This window comes from Cydia splendana, chromosome 26 (genome assembly GCF_910591565.1).
Source record: "Cydia splendana chromosome 26, ilCydSple1.2, whole genome shotgun sequence".
Classification (NCBI taxonomy): domain Eukaryota; kingdom Metazoa; phylum Arthropoda; class Insecta; order Lepidoptera; family Tortricidae; genus Cydia; species Cydia splendana.
Genome location: NC_085985.1, coordinates 9237812 through 9252522, shown reverse-complemented (window position 1 = coordinate 9252522; position 14711 = coordinate 9237812). Strand labels below are relative to the sequence as shown.

Below are 14711 nucleotides of genomic sequence, written 5' to 3'. Positions count from 1 at the left end.
TTATTTTATTCTGTTTTTAGTATTTGTTGTTATAGCGGCAACAGAAATACATCATCTGTGAAAATTTCAACTGTCTAGCTATCACGGTTCGTGAGATACAGCCTGGTGACAGACGGACGGACGGACAGCGAAGTCTTAGTAATAGGGTCCCGTTTTACCCTTTGGGTACGGAACCCTAAAAAGAGTAAACAAAATCTACCCTCAAATGGGTTCTTAAGCCAGCGAGAGGGTAGATGAAAACATTACATGATCAAATAACGTAGGTTAAAGTCAGGTCGTTCAGTGACAGATCCAGGCGGTTATGTATTTGGTTGGTTAATCAATAAATGTTATAACTACCCGAAAATGTACAAATTATTTGTTTACTTTTAGGCTTGTGCCTGCTCGGTCACTTCAGAGAGCGCTCCGCTCTCGGTCAATCGGTCAAACGAACTAGTTAGGTCTTTTAGTTCCTTTAGTTCAGTTCGGTCGTTGAGAGCCGGGAATGAATAGGAGTCGATTTTTCATTGGTTTCTTTCCAATCTTTGGTAACTGAATACAATTCAACTTGTACGATACGATGTGTCGATATTAAAAATTAAAACACCTTAACATAATTAAAAAATTTCAAATATGTCGAAATATATTTGTTTTTCCTTCATATTTTCGGGCTTAGGAGTGTCACGTCGTTCTTTCATCTCGTTCACACTCGTGCCAGCGACATTGACAACCGTTTCGTTCCGTCCATTTTACGTTTCACTCAGTCAAGCGCTCTCGAATCCCACTGAACTAAAGGACCTAAAGACCGATTAAGAGCGTGCAAAAAGATTTAGTTCCTTTCGGTCCTTGATGGGATTTCATTCTTAATAGTTCTTAGTTCAGGACCGACTCAAGCCTATTTACTTTTATTTAAGTAGACCATACAGAGGGGGAGGAATGTCAAAAAATCCTCAAAAACGCCTCATGACGAAATGGACCCCATGCAATACCTACCTTGTATTAAACTATGTTATGTGTTACTTCTTGGAAATAGTTTTATAGATATACTAGCGACCCGCCCCGGCTTCGCACGGGTTACACAAAACCTTAACAACTATTGATAGGTGAAAACCGCACGAAATCCGTTCATTAGTTTTGAATTTATCGCGAACATACATACACACAAACAGACAGACGCGGCGGAGGTGTAGTGATTTTGCCGATACGATACCGATACCGATTTTTGAAGTAAATAATCGGCGATACCGATATCAAAGGCATAGCAGTTAGTTAATAAATCAAGTAAATAAGGAACTATATACTTAATATGAATAAAACATTATGTATAATATACACTCGATTTTGTGAGTGTGAAAAACTAAAAAAAATAAAGAAAAGTGACAAATCAAAATCAAATAAAACATTTATTTAGGTAACCATCAAGCAATCAAAGCAAAAGTAAATCAAATCAGTAATTATATAGCTCACTATAGATAGATTTTTGTCAAGGAACAAAGTTTATTCAAATTATTAGCAGCGTCGTTCGTTTCGCGCGCTCTTCAAATTGTGATATCGGCTGAATTTAAATCGGCGATGCCGATATATAAGCCTGTCGATTATATCGGTATCGGTATCGTTACATCCCTAATTATCAATAAATAAATAAAATATTTACCTCTTTCGTCCCCTCCCCCTTCCCCGCGTTATCAGGCCGCACGCCGTTGGAAACCCTCTCCTGGCTCGTGCTTCTTTTATAGTTTAGCTCCGGCGACGGCCCCAGTATCTCTTCTCGCTCTATCACTGTCATCTTCGTGCCTGCAATTAAAAGTTCCCCTATGTAAGAAAAAATAAGAATAGGCTGACCCACACCCCCCTATATTTTATTTATTATATTTTAGGTATTTTTCTTATTTACTCGTAATGCATGTTAATTATAAGATGTAATAATGTTTTGAAAAGATGTGTCCCGCCGAATTTGTTGCCGGTCCCATATTGGGATACCCTCCTCCAATTGAGGGGGTATTTAAATCTTCTCGAGGCAGAGGTGTACGGTTGGAGCCGGTATAGCTTTATTTGACGTTCATAAGCGCATTGTAATATGCCTACTTGGATAAACCATTTTTTATCTTTTATTTTTTTATCTATTACCATATATTACGTAAGAATCTAAAGTAAAAATGAGTACACGTATGGTTTGTTACTTGTCAAAAATCATTTTTGAAATGTTTATTTGGTACCTACAAAGGTACTGGAACTTTCGCGTTTTGTACAGTCGCCATCAGATATATCGGAGCGGCCAAGGTGCTCACAAATATCGGAACACGCCTCTATTGTCAGGGCGTTAGAGCGCGATATTGTGAACACCTTGGCCGCTCCTATATATCTGATGGCGACTGTACACATATTTAATTACACCCAATTACCCACCAAATTAGACCCTTTGTGAAAGTATTATATAGAGTGTGGAAGTATTATTTAAAAAATCATAATTTCCATAAAAAATCGCATCTTTGTGATCTTACGTAAGAACTATGAAAACCCCCTCCCTCCCCCTTGTCAGTGTGTTAAAAAGTAGAGTTGGATAACTAAGATTTATGTAAAATACGTGAACGATTTACCGAGCCAATTGGCTAAACAATGCAACGTTATGCAACGTCGTTGTTGACATAATGTTAGCATTAGTTGAATTGAGATAACAACTTAACAACTGTCACGTGTTTCTAATGTTGCAAATATGGGCAGCGTTCGTCTATTTGCGTTAAGGGGTCATCCAATAATTACATCACACGAATTTCTAGGTTTTTTGACCCCTCCCCTCCTCGTTGTCACACTTGGTCACATTTGGCAAACCCCTCCCTCCCTGGTGTGACGTCACATGTTTTCAACGAAATCGGCAAATCGAATAGGGAATATTAGGCAAAGCTCTGCGAAGATGGCACCTTTGTGGCACATACAGTAAACAAACCACATTGACACATGGCCTACCGCGAAACAAGAAAATCGAAATTCTGTTATCTAACCTCTCTATCACTCTTGCATATTCGAGCGATAAAGAGGCAAATAACCAAATTTCGATTTTCGCATTTACCGGTAGGCCCTTGTTAACAAACCGCCTTGATGCATCAATGTCATATTTTATTGTCTGTGAAAACTTGTCATAAACAGTTTAAGGCACAGTATGTATAAGTTAGTCTATGAATTTACTGAGTCGGTAGTGCTGCACTCTGGCGGCAGAACATTGCAGTAATATCCCCTATTAAGTAGGTTGTACAATGTACCTATTATTCATATTTTATCCAAATATTTTTGAAAAAAGAAATACCTATTAGTAATTTTACAACCCAAAACTGAATAGGAAAGAAAATTAAGCGAATAAAAATGATTATCGTTCCAAAAATTTGTTATTTAACTGTAGGTACAGCGAATTAAATAAGGGCTGCTATTTAACTGATCACCAGATTTAGTAAAATTTAATACCAAAAAAATCTATTTTACCACCCTAAAATAATGAATGATCACCAAAATTATAACACCATTTTAATGTGAAATGATTACCAATTTTATTACACTTTAATATCCTTTTAAAGGAAATGACACCAAACTAATCATTATTAACCCAAAAATACGAAATGATTACCAAATTTCAAACCCCATTTTAATGTGAAATGATAACCAAATTTTTACATCTTGCTATCCTATTAAAGAAAATGACACCAAAATAATCATTGTAAACCCAAAAATAGTAAATGACCACCAAAATTAGAACTCCATTTTAATGTAAAATTATAACCAAATTTTTAAATCTTGATCTCATATTAAAACAAATGACTCCAAAATAATCATTGTAAACCCAAAAATTGTAAATGACCACCAAAATTGTAACCACATTTTAATTAAAAATGTGCTAATATTTAATATAATTATCGTTATCCTATTAAATTAATTAATCCACTTCGTCACCTTTTTCTAGTAGCATTTTATTTCTGTTACAGTCGCAGTTCTAACCTAACCTAACCCACTTTTCTAGTAGCATTTCGTCTCTGTAAGGGTCGCAGTTCAAACCTAACCTAACCCACTTTTCTAGTAGCATTTCTTTTCTGCAAGGGTCGCAGTTCAAACCTAACCTAACCCACTTTTCTAGTAGCATTTCTTTTCTGCAAGGTTCGCAGTTCAAACCTAACCTAACCCACTTTTCTAGTAGCATTTCGTTTCTGTATGGGTCGCAGTTCAAACCTAACCCACTTTTCTAGTAGCATTTTTTTTCTGTAAGGGTCGCAGTTCAAACCTAACCTAACCCACTTTTCTACTAGCATTTCTTTTCTGTAAGGGTCGCAGTTCAAACCTAACCTAACCCACTTTTCTAGTAGCATTTCTTTTCTGCAAGGGTCGCAGTTCAAACCTAACCTAACCCACTTTTCTAGAAGCATTTCTTTTCTGTAAGGGTCGCATTTCAAACCTAACCTATCCCACTTTTCTAGTAGCATTTCTTTTCTGTAAGGGTCGCAGTTCAGACCTAACCTAACCCACTTTTCTAGTAGCATTTCTTTTCTGTAAGGGTCGCAGTTCAAACCTAACCTAACCCATTTTTCTAGTAGCATTTGGTTTCTGTAAGGGTCGCAGTTCAAACCTAACCTAACCCACTTTTCTGATAGCAGTTTGGTTCTGTATGGGGCGCAGTTCCAACCTAACCTAACCCACTTTTCTAGTAGCATTTCGTTTCTTGAAGAATGATTATTTTGGAGTCATTTCCTTTAATAGGATAGCAAACCTAACCCACTTTTCTAGTAGCATTTCGTTTCTGTATGGGTCGCAGTTCAAACCTAACCTAACGCACTTTTCTAGTAGCATTTCGTATCTGTATGGGTAGCAGTTGAAACTTAACCTAGCCCACTTTTTTAGTAGCATTTCGGTTCTGTGCGGATCGCAGTTCTAACCTAACCTAACCCACTTTTATAGTAGCATTTCGTTTCTGTAAAGGTCGCAGTTCAAACCTAACCTGACCTACTTTTCTAGTACCATTTCGTTTCTGTAAGGGTCGCAGTGCTAACCTAACCCACTTAACTGATAGCAGTTTGACTTACTTTTCTAGTAGCATAACGAAATGCTACTAGAAAAGTAGATTAGGTAAGGTAGGTATGCGGTGCGGGGTACGGGGGGTTGAGCGGGAGGGGCTAGTAATTTTGGCATCAGTTTACTTTATTTGGTAATATGTATACATTTTTTGGTAATCATAGTGGTTTATTTAGGTGAAAATATCGCATTAATTTGGTCTTCAAGATTTGGTGATCATTAATGATTTTTGGTGATCATTCAATATATTTGGTATTTGAATACAATTTGAAGTGCAGTCGTAATTAAAATGGTGGTACGTTTGTATTTTTAGGTCTTATTTTTTTGGTGTTCAGTAATTTTTTTTGGTAAGCATGATTTTTTTATTTAGGGTACCAAAGTATTTTTTGGTGGTCATTATATTTGTAGCCTTAAATAAGTTAAAGTGACGTCACAATGTTTGTGACTCCCCCCTCCCCCCTGTCACAACATGTCACATTTTCTTGACCCCCTCCCCCCCTAAGCGTGTAATGACCCCTAATGATTAATGGATGACCCCCTAAGCCCCATTTAGACACTCGTGAATGACATCTATAACGTTTAGGATCATATATAAGAGTTGGCAAAAGTGGGCGGAGTGGGCATCTAGACGTGTTCTTTAACGTTTAGGATCATATAAGAGAGAGTGAGAAATACTGGGCAGAGTGGGCAAAAGTGGGCAGAGTGGGCACTGACCGTTGATGCCGTTCTCTTTAAACATGGCGGACGGCGGCTTATCGTGAATGACATCTATAACGTTTAGGATCATATATAAGAGAGAGTGGGCAAAAGTGGGCGGAGTGGGCATCTAGAAGTGTCCCTTACCGTTTAGGATCATATAAACGTGTGTGAGAAATAGTGGGCAAAAGTGTGCGGAGTGGGCTAAAGTGGGCACTGTCCGTTGATGCCGTTCTCTTTAAAGATGGCGGACGGCAGCTTGTCGTAAATGACATCTCTTCTCTAGAGGTGTCCCTTAATGTTTAGGATCATATATAATAAGAGAGAATAAGTAACAGTGGTAATAGTCGGCAGAGTGGGCAAAAGTGAGTAAAAGTGGGCAGAGTGGGCAAAAGTGGGCACTGACCGTTGATGCCGTTCTCTTTAAAGATGGCGGACGGGGGCTTGTCGTCCGGCACGGGAGGCTCCTCGTCGTCCGAGCTGTCGTTGCGCTGTAGCTTCTTCGCCACTTCGATGTGCTGGCGGCCATACTGGAATTTAAAAAAAACTGAATAAGTAATAGTATTTCATAGTCACGCCTAGCGGTAAGAGCGTGCGACTTTCAATCGGGAGGTCGCGGGTTCAAACCCCGGCTTGTACCAATTAGTTTTTCGGAACTTATGTACGAAATATCGGTTGATAATACCAGTCGCTTTTCGGTGAAGGAAAACATCGTGAGGAAACCGGACTAATCCCAATTAGACGTGCGCGCCGCCGCGGCGCGCCGCCGCCATAAGGAGTCAGCGCGCCGCCGCCGCCGCCGGTAGTTTAAAATTCGCGCCGAAACAAAACCCGCAAGAGGGTACAAATTTAAAATCAATGGATATAAAGCGCGTGCAACGTGCCTAGCTTTAGCGTTCCGACTGTTCCGTTTTTTTTAATTCAATGCTTGATTTATTTTAACCCTTAAATCGATAACGTCCACTATACTGGACATCCCAAGAAAAAAAAACTGCACCAAATATTAAAGCATAGCGTTACTTTCCCCTGGTAGCGTACTTACACTACCAGGAAACTACGACTACTACTACTACTTGAATGATATGATATTTTTAAGTAAGTAAGAAAATATTGGGAACCAGTGTGAACCTAATTTTTTTGTCAAAGTCCTACAGAACGCAGAACTTGCAAGGAAGCATCCGACAGACTGACATTTTCCCCTTTTTTAATTTTTTTTATATGACAGTATTAAGCAGCGTTAAAACGTGTAATAGGTTACTAACTGGTCTGTTTTTTACGTGGCGATATGATTTACATAAAAATGTTTCGTGTTTATGGGTAAAAATAAGTGTAAAAAGTGTAATGTCCAGTATTTTGCCCGTTGTCGATTACACGGCACTTTTGCTAAGTCCAATATGTTGGACGTTGCCAAGTATGCGAAGAGTAAAATTATTAAATTTTCTGGTAGTTTTTGTGGTAAATAAATTAAATAGAGGGATGTTAGGTGTTTCAAAACGTTCTAAAAAGTCATTACTTGCGGTAATACAACGTAATGAACCAAATAGATAAAAAAAAAATTATGGATTTTTATTCCTGTGGATGTTTTTATGGATTTTTTTGTCCTGTGTGTGTGTGTGTGGATTTGTTTTCATCAAGAGACAGACCCGATTTCATTTGAGAAATTTATTACGAAAATTTTGATAAAAGTGCATGCATTATTGTAAAAACCATTGCTCATATGTTACTGCTTCCTAGGATACCCCGCTAAGTTAGATTTAATGTGAAATAAATGACGTCAATGACTAGTAAAATTTTACCACCTTTTTACACAATTTTACGAGCTATAAAGTTATTGCAAAAATATATAAATAATAGGTTTTACTTACTTAAATTCATTACATAAGTTGACATTATCAGTAAGTGTATTTCTAATTAAAAATTAAAATTTATTTAAAAAAACATGAATAGGACTAAAACACCCTTATGCACATACAGTAGGTACTCTATACTCGGCGTGTCCAAAATACTGGACGTCTTTTCATTACGCGGCGTATCTTTTTATTTACACCGATCATAGCAACGTCCAACATACTTGACATATGTTTTTTTTCAACATTATAATTAGATATTTTTTATATACCAAAAAAACGATGTAACACAGTTTTTTTTGAGATTTTTTCCCTTGTTGATTTAGAGTTAATCTTGGTTTTTCATTATACGTATATTGAAAAGTTGAAAATCCCACGCCGCCGGCGTTACGCCGCCGCCATGGATTTTTTCGTGGCGCGCCGCCGCCCGATTTTTTTCTACCGGCGCGCACGTCTAATCCCAATAAGGCATAGTTTCCCCTCTGGGTTGGAAGGTCAGATGGCAGTCGCTTCCGTAAAAACTAGTGCCTACGTCAATTCTTGGGATTAGTTGTCAAGCGGACCCCAGGCTCCCATGAGCCGTGGCAAAATGCCGGGATAACGCGACGAAGAAGAGAAGAAGTAATAGTATTTCATACATTCTTATAGAGTTAGACCGAGAAAAGTCTGCAACGATTTTGATAGCACACGCAGTGCAATTGTTATTTTAAACGTCAAAGTTCTATGAAATGATGACGTATAAATAGCACTTGCACTGCGTGTGCCATCAAATCGTTGTAGTTTTTTTTTACCCTTTTACCCCCCCTTTTTGAGGGGTATCAAATCAAAATCCAAGGGGGCCAAATCAGCTTTGTTTGACCTAAGGAACAATCATGCCAAGCGGCATCGCCTGAGACTAAAGTGCATACTGCTCCATACATTTCTGCTCATTACTAACCCTACTAAAGCCCACTTGCACCATCCCACTAACCCGGGGTTATGCGGTTAAACCGTTAACTCAGTGTCAAATTGTACTGGTAACCATGGTAACTCCAGGTTTAACCGGTTAACCCCGGGTTAGTGGAATTATGCAAGTTTAGCTGTGCGAGGACTGCGAGGCAGGAAGTTACTGGAGATACGCACAGTTGATTACTGCCAACCAATCTAAGTGATTGTAAGTGGTAAATGAACGCAGCAACGCCAGTGGGGCGACACTCCTCCTTTCGGGCAATCTCGGCTCCGTTCGGCTCAGCATTGCTCCGAGCAATTATTAGGGTTCGCACCACTTGACGTCCCTTTGCGTGCACGACCACAGATAAGATAATGACTTGAATGTTGACAACCCTAAATGGCCGAAACGGATAGTACCTTGCATAAGAAAGGGCCTTACATGATTCGTCCCTGAATCGCTGTCAAACTTCGGTTTTGTAGGAAGCAGGGATGTTGCAGATGCAGATTTTTTGACATCCGCGGATGCGGATATTTAAAGGCTCATATCCGCGGATGCGGATATTTAAAGGCTCACATCCGCGGATGCGGATATTTAAAGGCTCACATCCGCGGATGCGGATATTTAAAGGCTCACATCCGCGGATGCGGATATTTAAAGGCTCACATCCGCGGATGCGGATATTTAAAGGCTCACATCCGCGGATGCGGATACGGATGTCAAGTTTAGGTACTTAGAAAACGTCAAATATTACATTTTTAGTATTTTTTTATTCAAAAAAACGAAACGTTTAGTATTTGAGTCAGAATATAGGTGCGTTATATTTAATAAACAGTAACTTGGCCGACTTTTCTGGATCTAGACGATTTCGTTATAGGGAATGACGAAATTACCTAGCACTTACGCCGCCGCCAAGACGTTCCTGTACCGACTTCTTCGACATCCGCATAAGCTTCGCGTCGATTTTATGCGGATGCGGATGTTGAAAATAATGCGGAAGTTCCGCGATTGCGGATGCGGATGTTCGCAACATCCCTGGTAGGAAGTGTCCTTTCTGTACGGTAGTACTATTATTTATTCTGTGGTAATGCCCTCTATGATAAAACGGGACCCTATTACTAAGACTTCGCTGTCCGTCCGTCCGTCCGTCCTTCCGTCTGTCACCAGGCTGTATCTCACGAACCGTGATAGCTAGACAGTTGAAATTTTCACAGATGATGTATTTCTGTTGCCGCTATAACAACAAATACTAAAAACAGAATAAAATAAAGATTTAAATGGGGCTCCCATACAACAAACGTGATTTTTGACCAAAGTTAAGCAACGTCGGGAGTGGTCAGTACTTGGATGGGTGACCGTTTTTTTTTGCTTTTTTTTTCGTTTTTTTTGCATTATGATACGGAACCCTTCGTGCGCGAGTCCGACTCGCACTTGCCCGGTTTTTTGTACCGAGACTGGCTGAAATAGCAAGACACGTTGGTACGTTTCCGCGAAAATACAATGCGAAAATAACTATGCGCTACATCTGTACCTTATAAAACAAAGTCCCCCGCCGCGTCTGTCTGTTTGTGTGTATGTTCGTGATAAACTCAAAAACTACTGAACGGATTTTCATGTGGTTTTCACCTATCAATAGAGTGATTCTTGAGGATGGTTTAGGTGTTATTATTTGTTAAGGTTTTGTGTAACCCGTGCGAAGGGCGGGTCGCTAGTAGGGTAATCCGCCAGTAACTGGCCACTTTTAGTAACTGGCCAACCAAACATGAATTCTATTCACATATAAATAGAATTAATTTTAGTATAAGGCGGCCAGTTATTGAAAGCTGGCCAGTTATTGAAACCTTATAATAAAATTAATTCTGTTTATAGGTGAATAGAATTCATTTTTCGTTAAGGGCGGCCAGTTACTAAAAGTAGCCAGTTACTGGCGAATAGGGTATTTTCCTACTAGTCAAATCAGTTACTTTTTTAGAACTGTCAAAAAGATTTACTAATATGAAATTGATATGAAACATTACACATTACCTCACGGTCAACTCACCTACTTTTTATATTTCTATCCGATTTATTAAATAGAACTTGTGTTTAAAAATAACTCCAATCTGTGTTTTTGTAATAATTATCTGGTGCTTTATTTCATGCATGGTGTAAAATAATATATTTTAAATATAGTATAATACCCTATGACTCTATACATGTATCCATGCATGTATTCCTTTACAAATGACTATAATGATTGAAACACATATTATTGGTTACATTGGCGCAGATAAGATATAATTATGGATTAAAGGCAAGAATTATAAGGATCGAAAGGTCAGAGCGATAAGTAGCAATAACAACGTCATAAAACATGAGGTAAACAAGTCATCATCATTCTCTTGCCCTTGTCCCATTCACTTGGGGTCGGCGCAGCATGTCTTTCTCTTCCACACCTCTCTTTCGCCCGTCATTTCATCATTCACTTGCGTTCGTTTCATAACATCTCTCACACAGTCCATCCACCTTTTCCTCGGTTTTCCTCTTGTCGTACTTCCCTCCACATTCATTCGTAATACCTTTCTCGTCACATGACTTTCATCCCTCCGCATCACATGCCCGTGCCACGCTAGGCGATTTGCCCTTACTTTTTCTGTTATGGGTGCAACTTTCAGGCTTCCTCTTATACTCATTCCTTATCCTATCCATTCTCGTCACGCTACATGATTTAAACAAGTATTAATACAATATTGCTCTACTAGCGACCCGTCCCGGCTTCGCACGGGTAGTTCAACCAATTTACACAAAATCTCAACAAATTATACACTTAAACCTTCCTCAAGAATCACTGTATTGATAGGTGGAAAACGCAAGAAAATCCGTTCAGTAGTTTTTGAGTTTATCGCGAACATACAAACAGACAGACGCGGCGGGGGACTTTGTAATAAGGTGTAGTGATAGTGCGCAGATTATAGCGCTTTTTAGGGTTCCGTACCCAAAGGGTAAAAACGGGACCCTAATACGAGTACAAAGGTGGAGTCTTTGTGTGTCAGTCTGTCCAACTGTCTATCACCAGGCTGTATCTCATGAACCGTAATAGCTTGACAGTTGAAATTTTCACAGATGGTCTATTTCTGTTGCCGCTATAACAACAAATACTCAAAAGTACGGAACCCTCGGTGGGCGAGTCCGACACGCACTTGTGCGGTTTTTTTCTTTTGAGGTACGGAACCCTAACCTAACCAATATGATCCTCCCCTATTCGCCATTTGGTTAAAACTGACATATTTCGTTTACTACACCAAAAACCCGTTAAAAAACTCTTATCACTAAACGTGATTTTCGTAATTTTATCAGAAACTCATTCGTCACCATATTGTTTCTAAGTGGAATTATCTTCGTGCAAATATGATTGTACAGATAAGTAAATATTGAAAAATAGAAACAGTAAATAATGTCTATTTTTATATCCTATTGTTATAAGTGTAATTTTAGTAGATATATGAAAACAACAATTTCTTACTGTCAGATTAAGTACAATATCTGGGAGACCGAGCTTTGTTCGGAAAACATAATATATACAAACTCAAAAACGCGCGTTTTCCCAGAGATAAGACCTAGCTAGATCGATTTATCGCCCTCGAAAACCCACATAAAGCAAATTTCATCGAAATCGTTAGAGCCGTTTCCGAGATCGCCGAAATATATATATAAATAAATAAATAAATAAACAAGAATTGCTCGTTTAAAGGTATTAGATAGATAGATAGATACAAGAGCCAAAAGTAGGAAATATGCAACGAGTGGCAATAAATTGAAACGACCGAAGAGAGTGTTTTAAGTCGACACGAGTTGCGAATTACCTTTTCGCAAGTGTATTGTACAACGACGCCCTCACTTTGTTTTGTTCAAGTCAGCTTAGACCAGTGGTAGGCAAAGTACGGCCCGCGGGCCAGCTCCGGCCCGCGAATGGATTTTATCCGGCCCGCCGCCAGTCCTAAAGTCTATTTCAATAGAACTTGCTAACTATGTAAACAAACCGCCATATTGAAATTGTCTCTGAATGATGAATTTACTAGTGATGGGCAAGACTCCTACTTACTACTTTACTAATGTCAAACCATATCGAATAATAAAATACCAAAAGTAAAAACCAAGTAGTTACTTATTTTTAATTTGTTTAATCACGATCAGAAAACAAATGAGGACTTAAGAATGATGTATTGATGTATTTTATAACCGCGGCGGTAGGTACAGAGCGTGGGTTGGGTAGTGTGTGGCGGGTTTATATCACAAACTTTAGTCACAACACTACCCATCATAGACAATTGTAGAATTTAAAAGAAACAAAACCGTCATTCCATCAGGTCCTAATAACCTAACTTATGAACCCATTTTAAACTTTTAATTAAATATCCAAGATACAGTTATATATTTATGTATTTTACGGAACGGACCGTTTCAATAGTGTATATGTGTATGGTTTCAATGGTGTTTGATGAGGTGGTGAGAAAATTCAAAGAGAAACAGTGATAAAACAAAGTTACCTTGTTTGTTTACATAGTTAGCAAGTTCTATTGAAATAGACTTATGAAATAATTAGTATATGGCATTAACCCACGATTATCACAAATGAAAATAAATTTTGGCTCCAATTCTGGCCCTCCACTTAAATTTCCTAAACTTTCTGGCCCCCCATGAAGAAAGTTTGCCCACCACTGCCTTAGACGGGCTCTGATAAACAAGTTAGATGATAACCAAGTGAGATAAAACGATGTGACCCCGCCAAGATGGCGGCAGGAGTCAAATAATGACTGAAGGGGCCCACAGATTACCAATTCGCCGGTCGATATCAGCCTGTCAGTTGGTCGGAGCTGTCAAATTTTGCGTTTAACTGACAGGCTGATATCGTCCGGCGAATTGGTAATTCGTTGGCCCTTGGCCCCTTTTGGGCTGATTTAGACGGCGCGTGAACTCGTATGCGCTTTTAGTTACATTGACGACTATTGGTGACATCCAATTCAGCCGACCAACCAAAAACCGGGCAAGTGCGAGTCGGACTCGCGCACGAAGGGTTCCGTACCATACAGCAAAAAAAAAAAAAGCAAAAAAAAAACGGTCACCCATCCAAATACTGACCACTCCCGACGTTGCTTAACTTTGGTCAAAAATCACGTTTGTTGTATGGGAGCCCCATTTAAATCTTTATTTTATTCTGTTTTTAGTATTTGTTGTTATAGCGGCAACAGAAATACATCATCTGTGAAAATTTCAACTGTCTAGCTATCACGGTTCGTGAGATACAGCCTGGTGACAGACGGACGGACGGACGGACGGACAGCGAAGTCTTAGTAATAGGGTCCCGTTTTACCCTTTGGGTACGGAACCCTAAAAACCGCAATGTAATGAAACTCGCATACGTCACTCAGCAGTCAACTATGACACTTTCCATACAAATTACCGAACTCTAACGGTGACAGACGGCTTGTTGCTTCCGACCCTTAGGCTGCGTTTCCACCAGAGATGTGCGAGGATGAGCGAAGGATTTTTATTAAGAGCCAATAGTATCACTTAATTTACCAGCCTGTCATGAATAGGGTATTTGACTACTAGTCAAATCAGTATCTTTTATCGAACTGTGAAAACGATTTTTCTACTATGGAATTTATATGAAACACTATAGCATATGAAGTCACAATCAAATAACTTCTCTTTATAGTTTTATACGAGTTTTAAAATAGAAATTCTATCTAAAAATAACTGCTGTCTACGTTTCTCTATTAAACTTCTTGTGCTTTATTTCATGCATGGTTTAAAATAATTGATTTTAAATACAATATCGTATAAGTAACCCAAAATTTGCAAGTTCCTTGTTTCTCTCCTTAGAGAGCCTTTTCGAGTGGTGAAAATGATATCTGCAACTACATTTTTTTAATACCGACTTTACTGCATATGAAATATAGTACAAATTGCAATAACAGCTGTTAAACTTATTTATTATTTACTTTACATAAACTATAAGTATATTCAGCTAATTTGCATATGTATACGCACTACTGGGTGCAAAGTTTTGTTTACCTACGTTTTTCAATAGCAAGGTTGTAAACGAATCTATTGATTTATGGGACGGTTTTTATTTTCCTGACGATTTTTGTTAGATCGATTGTATCGAAGGTTAACATTTGTCGAAGTTTAACATTCTAGTCTAACAATTATCATTACTCGATAAGAAG

The 14711-nt window shown here is 38.7% G+C and overlaps 1 protein-coding gene across 4 annotated transcripts in view; it reads right to left on the bottom strand.

Moving 5' to 3' along the window:
* LOC134803292 (glycerol-3-phosphate acyltransferase 4) overlaps positions 1–14711 on the bottom strand; it is a 34604-nt gene that overhangs the window by 11882 nt on the left and 8011 nt on the right. For 3 of the 4 annotated variants that reach the window (XM_063776062.1, XM_063776064.1, XM_063776063.1), the window contains exons 2-3: positions 6131–6254; positions 1634–1773 (exon numbers count right to left, since the gene is read on the bottom strand). In XM_063776062.1, the coding sequence (XP_063632132.1) occupies positions 1634–1773; positions 6131–6254 (264 nt within the window). Of the gene's footprint in view, positions 1–1633; positions 1774–5742; positions 5777–6130; positions 6255–14711 lie in introns of those variants that run through there. The other variant, XM_063776066.1, reaches the window with a different exon arrangement.